Source organism: Protomyctophum parallelum, assembly GCF_964188405.1.
Source record: "Protomyctophum parallelum genome assembly, chromosome: 6".
Lineage (NCBI taxonomy): Eukaryota > Metazoa > Chordata > Actinopteri > Myctophiformes > Myctophidae > Protomyctophum > Protomyctophum parallelum.
In genome coordinates, this window is record NC_139701.1 from 25896835 (window position 1) to 25921882 (window position 25048).

Here is a 25048-nt window from a genome sequence, read left to right on the forward strand (position 1 = left end):
GAAGTAACAAGTGGAGGGAAGGAAGAGTAGGTGTTGCCAGGCTGTACAGTTTGAGGACATGACATGATGAAAGGAGCCAACTAAAGTATGGCTTTTCCCTTCCGTACAGAGAGATTGTCATTAGAGATGATTACCCAATCAAAATCTTAAGTTCATACAAACCATCTGAATGTAAATTCATATACCATGCAATGCACTACTAATGAGTCATAGAGCGCTTTAACTTACCGTTAGACTAACGGCGTTAGTCAAACAAAACATTTGATTTCTCAACGTTATTTGCAAAGTAAGTTGTAGGCATGTCTTGTCAATCTTTGTTGTTTTCCTTTTTAAGCCACCACACATAATTGGTGTGAGCTAAGTAACAATAGCACTCTAGGTACCTGATGCATGTCCTGTATGTTATATACGTATATCTGTTGATTCTGTATCCATAGGAGGTAGCCTTCACTACCACTTATATATCATTGCTGTAGGGTGGGAAGTGGGAACCTTATATATCTCTTACTTTTCAGCCTTGCGCCACCCCTTATCCCTTTTTACTATTTTAAAACATTTAAAAATGGTTAAACTAGCCGATCTACATCGACATGTTGTGAGCTTGTAGATCGGCTATTTGTACTATTTTAAAATGTTTTAAAATAGTAAAAAATGTTTGAAGTTTAGGGATAAGGGGTAAGGGGTGGCACAAGATATTATGGCACGCGTCCAGTCGTCCATAGACTTGGCTCTTGGCTGCCACTCTATGCTTGTTAAAAGTGCTCTAAACAAATATTATATATATAGACTATCTGATATATGAAGTAATTTCAAAAGCCAAACAAAAAAAACTGACATAGAAAAAAAACAATAAGGACACCATTGACACCATTCATTGACACCATTGATTTAGTTGACAATTAATGTTATTTCACCAGTTACATCCCATATGTATGTGTGGGGGTGGTGTGGTGGGGTAATTATGGGGAAATATGAGTGGACAGAAAACGTATGGGCGTGGCACTGTGGTGATGCATTTGCATTTCAAAAGGCCTCACTCTGTTTCAGTGCAAAACAACATACATCCTAGTCAAGGGATAAAGGTTTTAAGTGTATACGTTTAAGGCTACACCCACTGCTGTGTACACTTGTAAACAATGGTCCAGTGAGCCAGGTATGACTGAATGAAAGAATGGCTGAAAGTCAAACTGATTACCCTGAGATGGTGATCACAAGAAGCAAGCAACTGCGATGTATGCAGGGTACTAAGAGCCAGGACAATGGCATAAAACACATGTATGTATTTACAAGAAAGGAATGCACGCACGCACGTTTCTAACTATATCAACCGTAAAGCATAGACATAAAGATTTCTGACAGCACAAGCTGTTAAATGTTTATACATACAAGAATAGCAGTGTGGCTGGCTACCTCAAGGCTACCATATGTGAATAATTGGGGCAACCCGTAGTGATTTCTTGGCACAACAGCCTCTTTCATTGGAACAAGAGTGAGATCAAAACCGGAACCTTGCTGAGACTATTAAGTTAATGAATCATTTTTTGAATACGTTGAGACAACAACAGAGACACATTTGGCCGCCTTTCTTACTTAGGATTAAACATAATTACTTAATGTTATTCCTAATTTGGTTTTGATGCCTCTTTAGATGTTACTTAACCACCCAATAATGCCATGGGCTTTGTCAGATTGCAGTTGCATGACATAGTCTTGACTTGGGAACACCCGTTTACTCAAATGTGTTTCATCCATGGACTTCATTTACATGATGCTTTTTAGGGTGTTTTTTCTTTCTTCTGTGAAACCGTTTTCTATGTTGTTGGTGGTTAAGGGTTAAAAGTTCAGCCAAAAATAATTTGCCTGTGTTTCATCCCTAACAATGAGAATTCTCCATGAAAAGCAATGTACAAACTGAGAGCACAGACCGCCAGCCAAGACCTCCTCTCAGTCAAGACGGTTCATAGGCCTTACAGTCTACGAAACACGAATCAACATATATTCACGATATATTAAAGGCCCGGCCCCGGACCCAGGCCGCTGGTGTAGCGATCCGGGCACCTAGGCTGCAATGCCTGACAGAGTGTCACTGGTTCGAATCCGCGTGTCACTGGTTCCTGCCTTTGCTGCGTGTCACTACCCGTCTCTCTCTCTCGCCATTTCCTGTCTACTGTATTCTATCAATAAAAAAATATATATACCGATATCCAAATTTGGGAGGGTTACCAAACGTCACTACCAGAATCAGAATAGGGTTGGTGTGGTGTCTGGTTGCTAGGGCTGCAGCTTACCAGCACTCCACTTGCCTCCACACCTCCACAGACTATTCATAAGTACACTGCTAAGGTCCTAGGCATATTATCCCGCCCTCAATGTCTTCACATATTGTACAGTTAATATCAAACGTATTATTCAGGCACATTTCAGCCACCTCTTTTGCCCATTAGGACCACTCTACTCCTACACAATGTCACAAAACAGCGTTGCACGCCTATGGTAACAGGCCACAGGTTTCTGCGTTACACCTTTTTGAGGCTATACACAGCTTTATGTGATTGTCACGCTGGGCAAGACCTACGCGGTAGACGCTATCATTATTTGGGGGCAGAAGTTGCGGTATTTTGGCGGAAGTCCCGCTCAAGAAAATTACGTTGATGCTTTACAACAAGTGTTGTGATTAGTCGGAAAAATATCGTATCCGGGGGAAATACATCTGATGGATGTTCCGGACCGTCTCTGCCTTAGGCTGTGACCAGGCTTTTCTCTTCGAAGATGAGTAAGGCTGGGACCGAGGCTAATCAGGCTATGTGTTTGTGTGTATGAGGCTATGAGCACGGAATGTGCTCAGCTGATTGGTTGTAATAGTAATAGTAGTATACAGTAGAATGAAACTGGGGCATCCATTCCTTGATGTTCACAACTACATCATACAGCACAAGATTATGCTACTGCTGTCAAACTGATTGATCCACCATCCGCCAAAGTTTTTAATCGTATTGCCATTTTGTCCACACAGAGCTGGCATTTTGGGTGACCGAATGCGCTCATTTTTTTAAACCGGGTCCCAGAGTGAACAAAGCTGAAGACTTAACCCTTGCTTCTCCGCGTGTACAAACACATCTTTCCTGAACCAATGACACCATGGAACCCCCCCTCAATAACGGTGATGGGGGTTGATGGCGGCACCCATCAGCGGTGAGCACGATAGGACTTTTACAGCAACGTGTACTGCTCCTATACGACCACCATCAGCAACAAGTGGACGGAACAGCTCTCCATGTTTTCTTCTCTCATTATGGTGCTTTGTGGCAGCACTTACAGGCCGGGCATATATACTACAGCCGTTTTCAGTGGTTGTGTGGCGTATTAGGTGGTTTCATTCATGTGGAAACACATATTTCTTGAGACGATTCCGTGTGTCCGGTAAACGTTTTGAAAACGACTCTGTGACATTTTTAAAACCATCTCTGTCTGGACGTGGCCTAACTAACAGACACAAAAGAGGAAAGGAAAAGCAGACCAGTCAAAACCATGTGGTACAAACCAGAGGAGTGCATCAAGGCGGGAATCAAAAGTCAGATGTGGGGTATCTGTGTTTGGAAGCTGGGGACTCCAAGCTGCCCCTCCCAGGATGCTGTCTGTCGGCACTGGTCCAGCACTTCCTGTGCCTCTACTCCCAACACTTCCTGTCCCTGTGCTACAGCCCAGATCAACAGAAAGATAGAGACGTGTGTGTGTGTGTGTGTGTGTGTGTGTGTGTGTGTGTGTGTGTGTGTGTGTGTGTGTGTGTGTGTGTGTGTGTGTGTGCGGGTGTGCGTGCGTTTGTCCAGAGTTGTGTGTTAGATGTTGCTCCCAGACCTGCTGAGACCAGTTCTTCTGATCCATGCAGATCACATATCCTGGTCAGATCTATGTTGAAAGTCTAACCTTTCAGCCACATTTAAAGCAATGTTTCATTAATAGACCAGGAATAATTGACAGTGGCTGGGTTTCCCGAACCCAGCCGAATGGTAGGCCTCAGGCCATTGAATGGTAGGCCTCAGGCCATTGGATGGTAGGCTTCAGGCCATTGAATGGTAGGCCTCAGGCCATTGAATGGTAGGCCTCAGGCCATTGAATGGTAGGCCTCAGGCCATTGAATGGCACTACAAGTCTTACACTAAATGCGTTCTGGAAAACCAGCCATAGTCTTTCGTTGAGGTTACATTTATAAGGTGTGTATAATAACTTATACACACCTGCTCTTGTAAGTTTAGATAAACCTGTTTTTTGTTTTTTTTTAAGATATTTTTTTGCGGCTTACGCCTTTTATTGATTTTTTAAGGGACAGATAGTAGGCTGACAGGAAACGGGAGAGAGATGGGGGGATGACATGCGGTAAAGGCCGTGTCGGGTTCGGGAGTCGAACCCGCGGCACACCGCGACTGGATCACCAGTCCGGTGCCCAGACCGTTACGCTACGGCCTGGGCCTAAACCTGTTTTTATCTTTGAGAGAAAGTGTGTTTTATCTGCCAGCATTAGTGCATATATTGTTAATGCCAGACACAACAATTCCCCTCTTTTATGTTACTCCTGTTATCTCTTTATGTCATATTGTGGGCTAGAGCTAAAGGAAATGGTTAAAAAACAACGTTTGCATTATAGATGACTATTTTGGTCAGTTAGTGAGTTCCAAATTAGCCAAACGCTTGCATCTGTTTACTTCATTGTGTGGTCAATGGTCTTGAAGCTGTCACACTGGGCAGACTCGATACAGACTGGATTCTATGGAAAGAATTACTTCCTGGTTTTGCTGTTTTCATAAGCTGGACTTTCTTCCTGGGAATAACTCAACTTTCCAAATATAACCACCACATGCTGATACATTTTGGCAGTCCCTGGCATTCTGTGGAACACTCCCATGTCAGTGGCTTGTGGCTTCATTGGTTAAACCAGCCAAGGGTTCCAAATACCAGCAGGGAATATGTATATAAGTATGGTCTGTGCTAGCTACTCTAGATGTATGTTTTGAATAATTTGAAATGTCACCCATCAAGTGACATTGCATTGATGGAGGGGAAGGTTAAGATCTTTGTGTTGTACTTGCAGTATTTGATGACATAGTTTGTGTTAAAACACGTTCAAGTACAAATACATGAGCCTGTCTATAGACTCTTATGGATGCTTGTTTTTCCATTGAGGCAGGCGAGATCAGTTAGTCACAGGGAGACATTTTTCCAAGATACAGTATGTTAGCCAGCTTTGGGCAGTGCCAGAAATCAGCTATTTGTGCTCTATGATAGCAGGTTTGAGCCAGTCTAGTGCTTTCAGAGTAGCTAAGGATTGGTCAGTCTACTCTACATAGAGCTGTAAACAATTTTACTAGTTGGATATGCTTACTTGACTTGCTTTTATTTCAATTGTCTGGTCTCTCTTCACAAGTATTTAGACCTGCATCATGGTCAGAAACAAATATTCAATAGAAATACCAAGTGGGAACCCTGTTGGGGGGAAAATAAATCTTTCCAAAATGTAATAAATCCTATTTGGACTCTTAAAGATTTCTTTCTGGGCCATTCAAGGACTTGTTGACAAGGTGCAGCAGGTTACAGTACTTAGGCTTTTGTTATTATCCACTCCTGCTAACAATCTGTGAATTCACAACCTCTTATGGTCTTGGGTTCAAGAAGATCCAAAAAGGTATGACTTAACACTGGTATGAGATCATGGTCTCTTCAAGTGAGTCTCTCTAATTCCTATTTGTATTGAGAGGCCCCATTCTTTGTGTGTCGGGCTTGTGTTTGTACTGTAGGTTGAATGTCCTCCGTTTACATTATCTGCTGATGACACAGTCACTTGGAAAAGTTGGAATCAGCCATCTTTGTATGCAAACTATGCATCTCAGTCATTCCACAGATTGGCACACGCATGCACGCATGCACAATTGCACATACACACATGCACGCACGCACATTTAGTAGTTGATTTATAAAAAGTAAAACAAATTAACAGAAAAAAAACGTGCCTTTCTATTATTTCGATTAATTGAAAAAGTAATCGTTGGGATCATAATCAATAGTTGCAGTCCTCCTTCAGTTGCTCAGGAGAATCAGCTACACAGAGTTCCGTTGTGTCATGTGGACAAAGTAACTTCACCAGTGTTTCAAATGGCATGTGGGTCATAGATAATGACCTGTCATACAAAAGATCAAAAATATAAGTAGTCCTAGATCTGTATCCGTAGTACTAGCTAACCCGTGCACTGTGTAATTTCCCATTACCGCTGTCAGACTTTGTAGATCCACATTTACATGATTACAGCTATTGGTGATGACTAGATTATGACTAATGTTTATTTAAATTTAAATTTGGCTCTTACAGTGTTTACTCCAAAAAGGCTCCTGTGCATTTGATACACTCTCCATTAGGGGTGGTGGTGGTGGTGGTGGGGGGGGGGGGGGGGGGGGTAATTTAGATTCCTCCAGTCCAGATGTTGACCAGTATCAAATATCTGCTGCCAGTTCTCAGCTGGGAGATAATCAAGCGTACTATAGTAAGCAGCGATCATTTACATTTGGGTTATTAGTGTCAAGTTCTGTCAACTATAGGAATGAATGAAGAATAGAACCCTAAAAGAACGATCTCTGTTTATGTTGTGGGTACAACAACCACTAGTGTACACTGTAGTATTCTTCTATATTGGTCATTTAGCAAGGCACTCACAGTTAAAGAGTTTTAAAAGGAGACTGGTGATGCAATACTGTCGTACCTTTTTTCTAATCCAATTAGAAATCATTGTTGTTCTACACCGTATTTAGCCTGGTTGATATCATCAAGAGGCCAGGCTATGTGATTCGTGTCATCTATTCTCCTCGGCTCTTAACTAGATCAGTGTGTGAGGACGAGTAAAACAGAGCAGCTTCTTGTACTGTGGTATCTCTCTTTTCCCTGTCCTCATTCCCCACAGATGGTTTCATTTACGTTTTGTTTTTTCTTTCTTTCTTTCTTTCTCTCTGTGTGTGTGTGTGTGTGTGTGTGTGTGTGTGTGTGTGTGTGTGTGTGTGTGTGTGTGTGTGTGTGTGTGTGTGGTGTGTGGTTGTATGAGTGTTTGTGTGCCTATGCAATGCATGTGTGTTTGTCTGTGTGCTGACGCATGCGTGTGTGTGCTTGTGTGTGTCTGTCTGTGTCCATGTGTGATTGCTGCTAACATCTTCCTGATACTCTGCCACAAACATTCTTCAGAGTGTATGTTTTACCATATAAGGAGTGTGTCCCCTGGCAGCCAGATAATGTAGTGTGACTTACTGAAGCCTAATTTATACTTGTCACTCGCCGAAAATAACAGATTTTCAAGAACAAGAGAGGAAAGGAGTGGATGTTAATGGGGGGTGATTTCCTGTCAAATTACTAGCTCCATTTTTAAAACTCACAGTTTCTTTCAAAAGAAACTTGCTTAATGTATTAATGTTTTGCCATAGAACCACTCATTCATCAATATACCAAGCAAATGCCATCATTCATACGATTTATGTTTAGTATTTTAAATCCCTGAGCAGTTTTGAATGAGCTTATCTGAAGTATGCCCTGTGACTTTACTTTACTATTAGTACTTGAACACTTATTCAGCTGAAATAATATAACTGAGATGCTTTTCCTGTCCCTCTGAGCCAGATAGCCAAATTAGTTATTATAGCGTTTTAACACAGATCTTTGCTTCTGGGGTTCTTGGCACAAAACCTTTTCAGATGGGGTCCGGAGCCAAATACTGTACATTCTCATTCAGTCTATCTGAAGGTCCTTGACACAAAAAGCTTTGAGGACCACTGCTGTACATGCAACTAGCAGCAATGCATGCCACAGGAAGTAGCTATCTTCTCTGGACATGGCTGAAAGACCAGGAGGCACGAAGACACATACTGTATGGACATGTTTCTTAATCTTAACACATGACTGACTATGTCTAATCTCTCCAGGGACACACTGTAGGCTCACACAGTCTTTTAATGCTTTCGTCTAACAGCCTGTGTATGAGAAGCACTGAAAATGCATAGAATGCGGATGATCCCTTCCCACACACTTCCGTTTCGCTTTTGCACTCATATTAATATGTCCTACTAGTACTGGAAACCAAACGAATTAAGCCTATCAAAACCACCAGAAAAGAGCCCCTGTCTGCAATTTGCAACTTGACCTACACAAGTCTTCTAGCTTGCCAAAAGAAATGCCCCCCCACCCCCCCCTGTTTTTCTGTAAATATACTTTAATTGCTGAGTATTGATGGCTATTGTATTTCTTTATGTGTCTTGATTGATTGAATACATTGATTGACCACAATGGAAACAAGCCCTCTGGGCTAACCATAATTGTCTATACTCTTTTATACTTTTATGCAAACTATTAATAAAGTATTCAATCAATCAATCAAACTAGCTTGCTGCTTAGCAGAAATGGAAGTTTAAAAAATACATATTTTAAAGGTATATTAAAATATATTTTCACGAAAAGAAATGACAAACATGACAGCACAACCTTTGTGAGGTAGAGTTACAGACTGTAGCATTCAGTGGTTGTGGAAGAGTTGACTGGCTTGAGAGACTAGCATGTGTCTATGAAAGGGACCCCACACACTGTAGAAAGCAGGAGCACACAAGTCAGGTACACATTGTTTGTGTGTTGATATTTATATAGTCAACACACAAACAAACAAACTATACTATTTGTTTAGTGGTAAATTCTTTCCACCCGGTTTTATGTGTTTCTTGTCAATACAAAGACATTCAACTGCGTGCATGCGTGCATGCGCTTTTTTTTAGACATGCATCAGTTTTTGTGTATTTTTGCTTGAGTGTTTCTGGTGCCTTTTTACAGCGTCCAGCCTGCCTGTTGAGTTAACCTGCAGCTCATGAATAGAATGTTTGTTTGCATGTGAAGGGCATTCTCCCCGGCCCATTGCTTTACTCAGGAAATAACACTATCTGTTGTTTCAGGCTCCGCATACAGTATATTCTGCCTCATTTGTCCCATGGGCTCGGGGTTCACGGTGACACGTAGAGTACAAAGAGTACTTCACTTCACCCCAAAGCAGCTTAAAGAAAGGAATGTGATGTGCAAATGAAAATTCTCCTTGTATTCAAGCCATCTGAGTAACTAAAAGGAAATAATGTCATTTTGGGGTGACCGGTGTTCTACAAGCTCACGATGCATCACGTCGTGGCATGTCATGAGTTTGTAGATCTGTTATTTCTGTCATGCAACACTGTTGTATGTATAATGAAATACTGCCTTACTGGCCACCAGCTGGGGCTAATAATGCAGTACCAGGGAGAGGGAGAAGAATTCAGTAGGAAGAAAAGACGGAAGAAGATGACGGGTGCCGGAAGGGGGTTTCTCGAGATATTCTTTGCCTAAATGGTTGTGTACTGCCTGCTCTCACCGATCGTTCTTCTGTTGTATTACTGCGTTGAAGCCGTGATCAACTTCAACTGGTAGGTTAGGTAATACGTAATAGGTTAGCCTATTCCTAATACACAAATTTGCAGATGCCCTTGTGGTTTGAGCTGCAAGAGTTAATTTGAAGTATACAGTAGGATATGTACAGCATGTATAGAGTTTGCGTATTTTGTATGTCTGGGATGCCCGGGCCTCAGAGCCCTGACATTGTGTGTCAGTGTCACACACAACAGTATAAACACATGCACAGAAAGAACGTAATTGCTACTGGTATGGTGTGAACAACTGGAAGAAATACCCATCGATCGTGCACAGCCTTGAGAAAAGTTGGATACACAAAGGAGGCTGTGCAGAAAATGCTTTCATACAAAGCCAAGAGCAGATTACATTAATGTCCAGCTGCTAAAGCAACATGCTGTTGACCAGAGCGAGAGGAGAGGCGAGATGGCTAACTTGTGTAAAACAAACCCAAAAACCTTCAATAATGTTTGCACTACATCTTGAACAAACTGATAGAACTATGTATCGCACCATGCACACTCAATATGCTGCTGTCCATATCTCTTGCATAATGTGGATGAGATGAGGGATATAAGTGGGTAAAAAGTTGTTATCCAGAGCTACTTACTTGTAACTTGTCATAACTAGCACACTAAAGTGCTTATAGTTAATTAAAATCGTGTCCACTTGGTTACCTCGTAACATCAACATCTGGCCACACCCACTATTCATCATCATTTTCCGACCGCGGTCGAGATCACTATTAATGCTCCCCCACTATTAATCCACTATTAATGCTCACACACACACACACACACACACACACACACACGCAACACACACGCAACACACACACACACACACACACACACACACACACACACACACACACACACACACACACACACACTTCATTTTCCATTCTGGCGCCTATGGAAGGCATGACGGACTTGCATTAAAAATGGTCAGTATATGACACAATAGAATGGAATGGCGGTCTGCACAAATAGTAATTAGTTTTCCCCATCTGTAAATTATCTCCATTGATCTCTGGTGAAACTTCTCCTCCTCTATTTTAAATAAAATCTCAGTCTGAGTGACAATTATCTGTCAGTATGACCTGTCGTCAACTTACTGACATTTTGGTGTTTTACTTGACTGACTGGCTAGTTTACAGACAGACTGAATAATGAATGACTCACTGGTCACAAATGAATGGCTTATCAGCTACTGAACTGCAATTATATGGAAAAATAGTGTCTGTCCAGTGCTTCTACCCCACTGTAGTAGAGAATGAAGATATGTTTTTGGCACGGTGAGAGAGCACACACAACTCTTAATGCTGGTCAGTTAAGACAAACCCATCTTGGCAACAGTAGTACAATCATGGAAATGTCCCTTTCCATTTGTAACAACATTACAATGTACAATTTAGGCATTTAGCAGACGCTCTTAATCCAGAGCGACTTACATTAAGCAAGAACAAAAAGCATGGCAATACATCACATATATAAAAAGTATTTATCATGGAACATGTGTAAACTAAGAATGTAACAGTGGAATATCTATATAATGAAATGAAAATATACTATACTATGCTATACATATGTACTATGAAGTGCATACAATGCAATTCTAGTGCTGTCTACATAACATGCTATAAGTCTGTATCAAATGCTATCTAAGTCTACAAAAAGTGCTATCTAAGGGGGTAGGGTAAGTGCTACGGGGGAAGATTGGGAGTGATGCTGCAGTTCTGACTGCAACAGGAAGTGCATTCCACACAGTGGCGGAAGGTTCCTATAACGGCAGTGGGTGCAGCCACGCATATTTGCGCTGCGGCTGGCTGCTATTAGCTCTTAAAAGAGCCGTTGTGTTGTGTTATTATTTTGCCAGTGGGTTCTTCTGCTCCTGTGCACCCCCGGAGTTGACGCCACTGATTCCACAGTTTTGGAGCCAGAAGGGAGAAGAGTTTGGGACGTGTGGAGCGTTGTCCCTGCGTTTTTAGTGAGGGTACTTCCCCGCGTTGGCTGATCTGAGCGGGAGGGTTTGTAGGGTTGAATGTTAGTATACTGCAGTAATTGAATATCAAATGATACATTACTGTAGATGTGTGACATGTCCACTGTCCAGTCTTTTGAATCCGAGAGGTCAGGGTCAACTCTGTTTGAATGTGGCTCCATAGAGGGTTGGCTATTGGATAAACTCCCTGACCAACAGAAAGAAAATGCCTTTATATGCTTCTCTTATTGCCTCTGCTGCTATTCATTGTTTACCAAAGGCAGAGGAGAAGCCCATGTCCCCCCAAATTGCACAGTAAAATCCTCAGTGCTAAATCTAACTCTGAGTGCAATGTGTGACAGTGTATCTGACTCTGAGTGCAATGTGTGACAGTGCATCTAACTCTGAGTGCAATGTGTGACAGTGTATCTGACTCTGAGTGCAATGTGTGACAGTGTATCTGACTCTGAGTGCAATGTGTGACAGTGTATCTAACTCTGAGTGCAATGTGTGACAGTGTATCTAACTCTGAGTGCAATGTGTGACAGTGTATCTGACTCTGAGTGCAATGTGTGACAGTGTATCTAACTCTGAGTGCAATGTGTGACAGTGTATCTAACTCTGAGTGCAATGTGTGACAGTGTATCTAACTCTGAGTGCAATGTGTGACAGTGTATCTGACTCTGAGTGCAATGTGTGACAGTGTATCTAACTCTGAGTGCAATGTGTGACAGTGTATCTAACTCTGAGTGCAATGTGTGACAGTGTATCTAACTCTGAGTGCAATGTGTGACAGTGCATCTAACTCTGAGTGCAATGTGTGACAGTGTATCTGACTCTGAGTGCAATGTGTGACAGTGTATCTAACTCTGAGTGCAATGTGTGACAGTGTATCTGACTCTGAGTGCAATGTGTGACAGTGCATCTAACTCTGAGTGCAATGTGTGACAGTGTATCTGACTCTGAGTGCAATGTGTGACAGTGTATCTGACTCTGAGTGCAATGTGTGACAGTGTATCTGACTCTGAGTGCAATGTGTGACAGTGTATCTAACTCTGAGTGCAATGTGTGACAGTGTATCTGACTCTGAGTGCAATGTGTGACAGTGTAGTGAACTCTCTCAGACTACTGTGGATACTAGGGGTTCAACTCCTCCGAGGTGTCTCTGGCTTAGTTGGCCGGGTGCTCCAACGAACACAAATCTGTCTACTCTAGTCTACACCATCCTTATAATGAATAAGTAGGGGTTGGCACAGCTTGGCAGTGACAGGGTTGGCAATGACAGGGACTACAAACATGGGGAGAATTGTCAATTTGCCTAAATTGGGGAGAAAATGAATAATCAACAGCTGTAATACTCATGTTTCTTGTGAGACTGTCAATAAAAGATCTTCCAACGCTCTCCATCTGTCTGCAATTACTTTCTTATGCAACCAGCTCTGCTCAAACACTGATATATGAAACATGAGTCACCCTAGAGAGCTCAAAGAAGAAGAGGTATCCCAGTTTCTCATTGTCCACAGATGGTATCTGTCCAATTGATTTTCTGTTTCATTTCAACTGCTTTATTTGAATTTTATATAAATCACGCCCTCTGGGGAACTGTGATGGGGAGTTTGCATAACCTCAGTAATTATACAGTTGATACAGAGGGTAAGGCTGGATAAAGATGGCTTTCTCATCCTAGCCCTTACTACTGTAGTGACTTTGGTGAGCTGATTGTACTTCATAACAAGGGTCTCAAAATAGCGGTGAATTCTCATTGGAATATGATGAGATTTCTACAATTTGAGTAATGTGACACAAAATGACTGCTGGTGTGGATGTGAAAGTGCGGAACAACTTTACCGCTCTAAAACATATACATTATTATAGTTATAGTATAGTTATAATAGTTTGTGATATTATTTTATACTTCGAAAGTTAGGAGTCATCAAATGACTTACATAAGCTGTGTTATTGCGATCTCAATGACTGAATCCAGGTTGCATTCTTTTAGGTTGTGTATTTTGGAATTCGATCCTTCTAAAGGATCTGAGGTATGTCCTACTTTTCTGAAGGCACCCTCGAGCGAAAACCATCCTACCTCAACAACAACCTTAATCTTAGTCTGCACAAGACAATCCTCAGTGTTCAACTGTTCATGTATACATTTGTAAAATAAATGTGACCAGATTTGACTGAGAGCCTGCCATCACACAAACTCCAGCTTTTCACCAGTGGAGAAAAACGTTTTTTCTTTCTTCAAATGAGGTAATAGCACAGGCAGACTCTTCACATAACTAGAGCATGTCTGAAATAAGTGTCAGAGCTGAAATCGAATGTAAATATGAAATAAATGCTTAAACATGTAGCTATGGTGTAATGTTAGAGACCACAGAAATGAACCTTTCAAGGCTGTTTTCTCAACTCGCTGTTTTCTGCAAGATATTACAATATGTCAATTTGAAGCTATGATTCCCTGCTTTCATATGACATGAAAAAAATCGAAAATTCAAAAGAATCCAATGGCAGTCCCTCAGTCAAATCACAAATCTCAGTCAGTCACAAATGGTCCATGCGGTTACATTTGTAATGGACACTACTGTGCGAAAGATGCTTTTGGGAAAGTGGACTGGAGTGCGGTCATGGTGAAGAACTGAAGATTCAAGCAGGGCTCCTCTGAGAGGCAGACTATAAGAGCCAGTATTTTTCACTTCCTCATGCTGTTAGTTATCCGGAGAGTGTCTAAAATATGACACCATGCTGTCAGAGAAGATTAAAATTGCTCATTGAACTTTCATCCGTCTCTTTATTATGCCTCCGCTGGCGTCAGCTGTGGCCAGAGGCATTGTCTGCCCGTTATCGTGAACGCGATATCTCAGGAACTTCCATTTTTCCTAAACATACGCTTAACTTATTTTATTAAATTATTTTCTAAGCCTTCACTACATGTGAGAATGGACAGACATAGATGTAAATGGAAACTGCAGAGGCATAGGCCATAGACACAGAATTGCAGGTTCTTCTTTATTTTATTTTGTTTTATTGTTTCCATTCTTATCTCCCCTTCATACCCCTGTTTATAACAACTGCAATATTACATTTTAATTCTGTATCATTTTTTAAACTGTTTTTTCAATCGTTAAAACGACAACAGGAAATACAAACATGAGTTAACAAATGTACCGTATTAAATTTACGGTTAATTTAATTCTGAAGAGTTTACAGATGGAAGCTTAATGGTTAGATTTTGTACCTCTTCAGAGTTAAATATACACTGATGATTTTACTGTGCATTCGTCTGTCCATTCCTCTTCCATTTTCAAACCTCCTTCAATCCAGGGTTTAACTATGAAAGTCCCTGTTTTCAGTGTGGAGGGGGAAACCCACCTGTACACACAAGTTGGATAATGGGTTGGATGTAGAGGAAAAGTAAGGCTGGATGGGTGTATGACCTCTGTTGCTCTCTCTCTCTCACTCTCTCTCTATCTCTCTGTCTCTCTCTCTCTCTCTCTCAGGCGGAGGGTGATGTAGCAGGTCTGAACCGTCGTATCCAGCTGGTGGAGGAGGAGTTGGACCGGGCCCAGGAGAGGCTGGCCACGGCACTGCAGAAACTAGAGGAGGCAGAGAAGGCTGCAGACGAAAGCGAGAGGTCAGTCAAGTTCACATTAATTTGAATTACAGACAATTGAGACAATTGAGAGAAGGACTGGAGTCAGTTGGTCCAGGATCAGCCTCAGTTTTCTGTCTCTGCAGTTGTCTTGTGATAGTATGGAGTCAAGTGGGTATGTGCTTGTGTGTGCGTGCGTGTGTGCATGCTCACACACTCCCATGCTCGACTGTATGTCTGTTTTAATTTATCTCTAGTTAGTTTAATATTTCAGTCAGTCAAACATGATGAATAAACAAACAAACAAGGGCAGCCTACTATTAAAACTGGTTATGAAAATGGCTAACTTCAAAGTCAATGTACACCATAATCTTACAACAGTGAAATGAAGTGATGTGTGACAAGCTATCAAATGCAAATCAGCCTATTCCTTCTACGATGAATATTAATGTGTTAATTAATAATTTACATCCTTGAACATGGTCTATGACCACCTAATTTTGCATTTAACATCTGTGCGTCTCTTATGCAATTAGAGGGATGAAGGTGATTGAAAACCGGGCATGTAAGGACGAGGAGAAGATGGAGATACAAGAGATGCAGCTTAAGGAGGCCAAACACATTGCTGAGGAGGCTGACCGCAAATATGAGGAGGTGAGTCTGAAGACACAGCTGGTGACCACCAGCTGGTGACCACTTTTCTACCATGCACCCTTAGTTAGCTCATAACCAGCCAGGTAGCGAAAATCGGCTATAGCTAATGTGAGCATCGTATATTTAAAAGTCTTCAGAAGAATTAATATTGTAACCGTGCGGTAGCGACGATTTAGTATTGAGCCCCTAACATCGGCAGCGCTGTTCAATCCACCTCATTCTAAGCCACATTCTGAGAAAAAACGATCTCTAAAGATCGACGCTCCCATAGCATTGTGCGGACGGCCATCATGCTACAGGCAGAACACAGCGAGCTGAGCCTGAGCATTTCCTGGCGACCGGGAACACCGCTTTACGGTAAATATTAGGGACTGATCGTTATTTATCCACCAGGGGGGGGTGGTGCAGATGTGATTTAATTTTTTTATTTTTCCTCATCCCCCCCCCAGCCTCCAAATATTTTTTCGGGACCCCCCCTCAGGGACTGGAAGAATATATATGACCCCCCCCCCCAAACACCATAGACTATATTCATTTTATATTCACACCAACAGTATAGCAGCATAAAGTAAACGCTGATCGTTTATTAGGCGGCGGCCGTCTGGGGTTCATTTGGTTCCATATCTGTCATTACATTATGGTCAACACTGATATGCCATTGCATTCTTCCAACTAAATATTTAAATATGCTCCAAAATAGCATATGCAGACCTACAAGCTCACAACAACACGCTGATGACGCGACGCAAATTTGTGATCTTAGATTGGCTATTTTTGAGGTGAACCTCGTGCGTAAAGTCATTCTATAGCCAAGCTGCCAAGGCAGTGGGCACGCCTCGCCTCTGTGCCCAAGCCCAGGATGATGAAAATGAATGAATGCTAAATAAATACATGTATGTCACGCAGTCGCATACCATAATACTACAGCGTCATACTCCACAGAGAAAAGCACAATTTGCGCAACACCATGCGTGGCATCAACTGCCTGCTCGGCTCATTTAGCCAGCCAGGCACCACCGAATAGTTTAACTCTTTATAGTCTATTACAACCAGTACGCAGACAAGAGTAGGCTACATCATTGGCACCGGCCAAGTACTATTCTCTGACTCACACCAACATTGCAAGGGGCACAGTGCGCAAAGATGCACATCACGACCAGCCAGCCCTACCTTTTAAATCAATGAGCGTCTGTCTCGTCTGTGCTTTTCTCCGCCACCATGTCGACGATGCGTTGTCTAAAGACGGTAGCGTCTCTCTTCCATACTCTCTTCCATCAAAATATAATATATATATATATATATATATATATATAATATATCTTCTTATTACTCTCTTCCATCAAAATATTCCATATTCCATCAACATAAAGGCAAGGTGTTTCTGTGATGTTTTTCTACTTTCTATTTGGATGAACTTGACGTTCACAAGCAACTTGAGTCACCAACAGTAACTTGTAAGAAGCCTTCTAAGGTTATATCGTTACGTCATCCACAATTTACAATTTACAATTTAGGCATTTAGCAGACGCTCTTAATCCAGAGCGACTTACATTTAGGCAAGAACAAAAGCATGGGAATACATCACATAAAAGCATTTATCATGAAACATGCGTAAGCTAAGAAGGAAACAGTGGAATATCTATATGATGAAACTATACATACACTATACATAATAAACTATACATATTCACTACTATGCTATACATATGTACTATGGCGTGCTATGACTATATACAATACAATTATAGTGCTGTCTACATAACATGCTATAAGTCTAAGTCAAATGCTATCTAAGCCAACAGAAATTCTATCTAAGGGGTTAGGGTAAGTGCTATGGGCCATGATGGAGTCTGAAAAGGTGGGTTTTCAGGCTACGGCGGAAGATTGGGAGTGATGCTGCAGTTCTGACTGCAATGGGAAGTGCATTCCACAGTTTTGGAGCCAGAAGGGAGAAGAGTTTGGGACGTGTGGAGCGTTGTCCCGGCGTTTTTAGTGACCACGACCACGACCTCAGCCGCGACATTATTATTATTATTATCATCTCAGTCTGACATTCTCCTGACTCGGTGAAGCGGCGCTGGGTGAAACCCAAACACCAGCAGCAGCGCTGGTGCTTCCAGTCTGCTTTCCACATCTTCCTCCTCTCTGACACCAACAACACTCGCTCTTTTCAGTGCAAACACCGTGGTTCATAACTTCAATTTTTTTTCGCTTGCATTATTCTACTGGAAATGTCATGAGACATGAACGGCGCAGAATCAATCTATCTCGCGCCACCTTGTTTTGAACTGAAGTGGCTACGTCAGTTACTGAGTCAGACCTTTGCTGGTAGAACAGATCTACAAGCTAACAACGCGCCACCAAGCAACACGTTGTTAGCTTGTAGATCTGTTCTATTTGCATGCGCAGTTACGCACACATGGAAGATACCAAGTACACTCGCCACACAGGGTAAACTTTATATAGATAGGAGTAAAACACTATGAAAAACTAAATAATCTAAACATTTTTTTAAATACAAAATTTAGCAAAATAAAGTTGTACAACCTCCCCCAAGCCAAAATAAAAGAAAACATATCCCCCCCTCAGGCTCAAAAAATAGTTTAATGACCCCCCCCTTTTTTGCACCATACCAACCTTTGATAAATAACGATCAGTCCCTTAGCAAGACTATTATGAATTAATAAAAACCCCCAAAACACATTAAAGGCGTTCTTGGCGCTCTGGGAGTTCAATAAATACACGTAAAAAGAGTTCCTGGCAGGGATGAGTTATAGCTTGATTTATACTTTGTTGTATGATGATGGTGTTGCTCACTGAAAATAGCAAATCAACACTCTCAAAACTCGCTAATTGCAATGCAGAGCATTGTGAACTTGTCAATTGGCTATTTTTGGCTAGCATTTTTCGTCTTCTGAGCGATTATGACTATTGTCCAAATAGGGTTAAGATGATACGAACACATTTCCATTTTCAGGTGGCCCGTAAGCTGGTGATTCTAGAGGGAGAGCTGGAGCGGGCTGAGGAAAGAGCAGAGGTGTCAGAACTGTAAGTACAATATACACCTTCACCTTAACACAAAACCATCTGTATATTCCAGCATCAGAGCTAAATATGGATCTGTGGTCCCCCTCCTGACAGTAAAGCCAGTGACTTGGAGGAAGAGCTAAAGAATGTAACCAACAACCTCAAGTCCCTAGAAGCCCAGTCTGAGAAGGTGAGTGTGAACAGAACATAGATTGAAATAACAGAAGGATGTTCAATTTTGTTTCTGAGTTTAATTGTCAACAAAGGCAAAACAAACAAACACATAGTTACTTTTAAATACTACGAGAAGTTTGCTGTGTTCTGTCATTTGAACATCCTTAATATTGAAGGGACAGTCATTTCAGGGAGGCATACCTCATCCTTAAAGAGAGCAAACTGCCTTCATAATAATAGTGCATAGAACCTAGTGGAACCAACTATAACCTATTATTTTCTCCTGAAATTGTTTAGATCATAACCTCAACATGAAGGTCATTTGACTGATAACTATTATAAGTATATGGTTGCAGACCACTTAACTGAAATCACTAAACATCTAACAAATTGGTCTGTGAGGGTTTATTTGGAACACTCTGTAGTGATGGGCACACAGTGAAACCTGCCCAGACTTCTACTGAACAGTACATTCCTCCCCAGGCACAGGCAGGCAGTCTGACAGGGTGCCAAGCCCTGACACAAGATTGCTCTGCTTCAGTAAAACATGAAATGCCCTGTTCACATTATCACGGTGCCAGGCTCTGCCTTGGTTGGGAACATACCCATGGCGATACCATGCCATACCATATGTCTGTATCCACATGCATATGTGTGTGGTTGCATGCTTATGTAGAGAGAAAACACATACCTGAATTGGCAATGTGCTTTGGGACTAGTCAGACTAGTCCCAAACCAGGATGAAGGCATTATGGATTGCTGAAATGCTGGCCTTTTTTGTGTAAATACATGCGTGTAAGTGAACTTACGAGTGTGAAGCAACATGCTTGTGTAACCACCTGGATTCAAAATGGGTCTCCCATTTGGGGAACACCTACCACTCATCCAAAGGTGAATTACCCTCCCCCTGGCCAAGAGAGATATTAACCATCTGGTCTCACAGACACAGCTACACTGTGTCCATTCGCAAACACGTGCATCTCTGCTATAAATCTCTGTCATGTCTGTGATTTTCAACAGTACTCAGAAAAAGAGGACAAGTATGAGGAAGAGATCAAGGTTCTAAGTGACAAGCTGAAAGAGGTGAGACGAATCTCCTGGGTGTTTACACACACTACTAGGCTTTAGGAATAGGGAACTGTTGGCACACTTTAAAAATATGCGGTGGCTATAATGTCCAGCCCAATTAATTCAATTTATTAGCAGCATGAGCAAATTATTCACAGTGTAAGTGAACACTATGTTTGTTTTCACTTTGCACTTATGTTTGCTACAATGTAAATTTAATTATTTCAGTTGGACGTTACTCCTGGTAAATTGAAGCTGCTGACCTCCAGCAAAATGTGTCCACTGCAGTTTACAAAATGCTTTCAGGTTAATCTAATTAAATCAATAATTAAATCTGAAATTATAAATTGAGGTTTATGCCCTTGCCGCTGCACTAGCAACTCCTACTGGTCAGGTCGTCTGTACAGTGGGGAGTGGACCTCTGCAGTCTGCACACACTGCTCTCCCAAAAAACTCACCTCTCACAGGTGAAATTAAGTGGTTGGCGACCCCATGTGTATCAGGGGAGGCATGTGGTTGTCTACATCAGTGATTTTCAACCTTTATAGGCCACGGATCCGCACAATAATCATTTGAATTGGGGACCCCCACAATAATCATATTTGAACTGGGGACCCCCCACTCTGACTCTCGGAATTGTAGGAGTTTTACTTGTTTCCACAGATAAATATTGTGAATATAGCAGATCTACAAGCTGTAGATCGGCTATTTGTATAGGGACCCACAGGTTGAGAACCACCAGTCTACACCATCCCCAGAACGACTGTGGGGGTTAATAGCAACTTTGACTGCAATAGACATGGCAAATGACTGAAATTGAGGATGATGAATTAGAAAAATGCAAACTTTCAGTTCCATGGCAACTTGACAAGCAGCGAGGACTTCAATTACAAAGGCAACAGACAGTTCTAGATCAAATTTGTTGCAATGCCCGAGGTAACTATTTCTGTGTTCCTCGCCAGGCTGAGACCCGTGCAGAGTTTGCCGAGAGGACAGTGGCCAAACTGGAAAAGTCCATTGATGACCTGGAAGGTATGAGAGCACAGTACACACACACACACACACACACACACACACACACACACACACACACACACACACATTGTTGTTGGGGAACCCCAAGTGAGCAGTTTGCTATAGTTTCTTCTAGGTCAAGGGGGTCGGGCCTTCTTACCCAATCCTCCATATGTCCATTTAATGCAAACGTCCCTTATTCTTACGCAGTACATTCTGACATGGGTCCCAGCCAGGGTGTCCTGTTTCAGCAAGGTTGGAAATATTTTCTCTCGAAAGAAAAGGTTTCCTTGCCAAACGTATGGAAACTCCTTACTAAGACAAGCTAATAAAATACAGCCTGGGTCTCCAGTGTAAAGAACTATGCAGTGGCCTTTTCTCCTACAAGTGCAAAGCCCTCCTTTGGTGAAGAACAACTAGGCTAGGTCTGCTCACTCTCCTGTTCTGCAAAGAGGACAGAATGTGCTCAAATGTTTTTAGGTTAGCATTATTTAGAATTAGATGTTGAACTACAGGCAACTTAGTTTGTATCTGGAGTTATTGGGGCCCCTTTATGAGATATTTGGTGCAGACTTAAATGCTCAAAGCTGTCACTCAGCAACAGGGCTTGCAACGGCAACATGTTTTATGTTTGTGACCACAGATGTCATCATTCATTCTTCAGCACATTTCTGCATCTTAAAAATCCTGTTCTGTCTTTTTTTCCTACCTCTCCTCTGTTGCTCTTTGCCTCCATCTGTCATTCTCTTTCTGCCCTGTTGCTGCTCTCCATGGCATCTGCCTGTACTTCCTCTCAACCTTTGACCTCCAGATGAACTATATGCTCAGAAGCTCAAGTATAAGGCCATCAGTGAGGAGCTGGACCATGCCCTCAATGACATGACCTCCCTGTAGACTCTCTCTCTCTCTCTCTCTCTCTCTCTCTCTCTCTCTCTCTCTTTCCTAGAAGACTTTTCTGAATTTCAACCTTTTCTCTCTTCCTTATTTGGTGCCTTCTGTCCATCTCACTGTGCAAAACAATCTGCAAAGATAATTCAATTCAATGTATTAAAAATCTTTTCCTTTCCTACATTGCCACTTTATTTCTTCTTTCTGTTTTTACTGTTTTTACTTATATTGTAGCTTGATATAGAATTAAACAGTCAACCAAGAACATTACTACATTACCTAGTATCAACAAGTTGTACTTTATAAGGTGAGCTTTGTTTGATGTTAGCATGAATTTGTGCAGTGTGCCCCTCACTGTGATGACCCTAATGTCCAATAATGCCCTGTTGTGTTTATGGATTCCTGTGTGTGTTTTTCTATAGCGTAATAACAACACTAAAAATAATTAATACAATGAATGATCTCTACATGGTAATACACAGGTTTTCATGAATCAGTAGACCACTTTACTAATGTAGAGTAACAATCAGCATTTTATGCATGCAAATTTCTGTTTTATTATATGGAATTGGGTTTATGAGGGGCGCTAGCTCCTCCTATGTCCAGCTTTGAGGGTTTGTGTAAACACAAACATTGAAGACAAAAATTTGTAAAAACAAACATTGAAGACAAAAGTGAGGATGCAATTTGTGATTGGACAGAATGATGTATGATGATGAGAGCGTCGCTCAATTCACACAGGTGTGATTTCGATTTTGCATGTGGAACAACTTACAGTAACACAACCAAAGCAGTTATGCAAAACGTTTAATGCATAGGCAAAACACTGTGAAAGAACCATGCTTAGTGTAGAATATTGTTTTCCACATGACACTCAAAATACAGTACATGGGAAAGCCCCCATATATGGTGCCCAGGTTTCGTGACGTCACGTGACATCATCAGGGATGGAGATCCCTGATGTCATAGTAAATGTGACCTGCTCTCGCAATTACCGGTAGTCTACTACAGCCTATAGAGCCCCATTTTAAACCCGGACATTTTGAGTACCCTAAAGGTTTTATATTAGAAATGTCGAGGCTGGCAAGTAGACGAATCCACAAAGCTGCCCTGTAATTACTTGTGCAAGCAGAGCCCACAAGTAAGGTGGTTTGCTTTGAAGCGTATGCTGTGGTACATATACTGATTCCGAGAGTACCGTAATGAAGATATGTACCAATGCCGGGGTATAACTGGCTCTCGATGGTGACGTAATAAAGATATGTTTCAGTGTCGGGTGGATTAAAGGTAATGCCTCTATGTATACATGTATGTAATCTGAAACCTACCTTTATTACATCACCATCGAAAGCCAGTTATATCCCGTCATTGATACATATCTTCATTACATCACACTCAAAATCAGTACCACGGCATACGCATAAAACAACCCAAGTAACCACACTACTTTTCAACTTACAACTTACATTTACATATACATACGTTACCTGTTAGCTAACCAATATTTAAACATATTGTAATTACATGGCCAGTACAGAATTCATTCCGTGTTGATCTGACCCCCCAATGCCCCATGGCATAGCGCCAGCGCTCGCCCAGCAGTCTGCCGTCAACGAGGCGGATGCGTGCATGCAACCTCGCCATTAGGCTTCACGCAACCTCACCCTTAGGCTTCTTACTTAATTGTTTCAATGATATTGATTATTTTATTGTGTTTTAACATTTCTCTTTCTGTGCCTTTCTCTCCAGAAAAACTATCATTTGCCAAAGAGGAGAATCTGGGCATGCATCAAGTCCTGGACCAGACTTTGCAGGAGCTCAACAGCTTATAAGCACAGAAAGGATTAGATGCTACATTCCATCAATGTTCAACTCCATTCCACATTTTGAGCTGTAAAGTCTTATTCTCTAGGGAGAAGGGGATTAACTTAATACTTAGTACCCTAAGTTTTTATTTTTTCATTCTAAGGCACCACTTTATTTCTGCAATGACATTGTTAAGCTGACAAAATCATTCAGAACACATCACCATTTTTGTATGTTGTCCTATGTTTGCAGAATTTCTCTATCAGGAACTGTTTTTGACCACTTTTGTATAAAGAATGGACAAAGAATATATTTACAAAACACCCATTACCTTTTGATCTGGTCACTCAAGAGCATAAACCTTTTTTCTAGTGTCACATTTTCAAAGCTTATACTGTAGAATACTTTATAGAATTGATTACATTTGCTTGATCGCCATTAGTGTGGCTCACAAGTGCCATCTAGTGGTGTTAAATGAGGATAGTGGTAGACTACCTACATGCAAAACAAACTTTGATGTTGATCACAGGCTCCTCTATGCCATCTTGGCAGTTATTCTATTCTTAATAAATCTGTGTAAACAACATTACGGTCATATGGATATGGAAAATATGCATTCATCTCTGGTGCTCGTTGTGAAATAATGCTATACATATTATCTGATGTTTGCGCATGACATTCCATTTCAAATTCTTCATTCACATTTCATACATTAAAAGTGGAAGCAAAAATTACACTGCCCCTCATGATCCTGCAGTATCTGTACAAGATGAACACAATCTATGCAAATCCAGTATGTCAAAAGCTTTTTTTTCCAATATGTGCATGTGTCATGCACCAACATATTTTATCATATTTCTTCAAAACACTACCTTTCCATGACATTGACCTGCCCACTGATGTTTCCTGTAATGGCTGAGTTATATTTAATAGCATTACATTATATGCTCTTATTACACTGCAATGTCTTGTTTTTAATTTAACTTGGATTGCAAAAATGGACATGTGGGACCACTCTCTCCAAGTTAAATTATCACTCAGGGTGTTTGCAGTGTGTAATGAACCTTAAAACCACTGGAGGCTGAGTCAAGTTTTGTAAACCGTGGATACTTGTTGTATATAGTAGATTAACGTTAGGTATGGTCAATGAGAAGTTATTTGTTCAGATTGTTACACCACTTTTTGGCAGGGGAACTCTTGAAACCAAAGAATACACATGCCAGAGATTATAAACCCATAAAATATTATATTTGTTGTTGCAGATGATCATGGTTGTATTTCACTCTTTTTTTAAGCCATGGAAAAGCCTAACATTCTGTATCTGGTTTTGAAGCATTTCATTCACTTGCCCCCACTTTCAACTTAATAAATTTTTTACAAAACAACTTTAGTGATTT

At 41.3% G+C, this 25048-nt stretch overlaps 1 protein-coding gene across 3 annotated transcripts in view; it reads left to right on the plus strand.

Moving 5' to 3' along the window:
- Positions 1-25036, plus strand: part of tpm4a (tropomyosin 4a) — a 34535-nt gene extending 9499 nt beyond the window's left edge. For all 3 annotated transcript variants that reach the window (XM_083766928.1, XM_083766927.1, XM_083766929.1), the window contains 7 exons: positions 14929-15062; positions 15557-15674; positions 18652-18722; positions 18816-18891; positions 19896-19958; positions 20906-20975; positions 23595-25036. In XM_083766928.1, the coding sequence (XP_083623054.1) occupies positions 14929-15062; positions 15557-15674; positions 18652-18722; positions 18816-18891; positions 19896-19958; positions 20906-20975; positions 23595-23677 (615 nt within the window). In that variant the 3' untranslated portion in view covers positions 23678-25036. The remainder of the gene's footprint in view (positions 1-14928; positions 15063-15556; positions 15675-18651; positions 18723-18815; positions 18892-19895; positions 19959-20905; positions 20976-23594) is intronic.
- Positions 25037-25048: the final 12 nt, after the last annotated feature.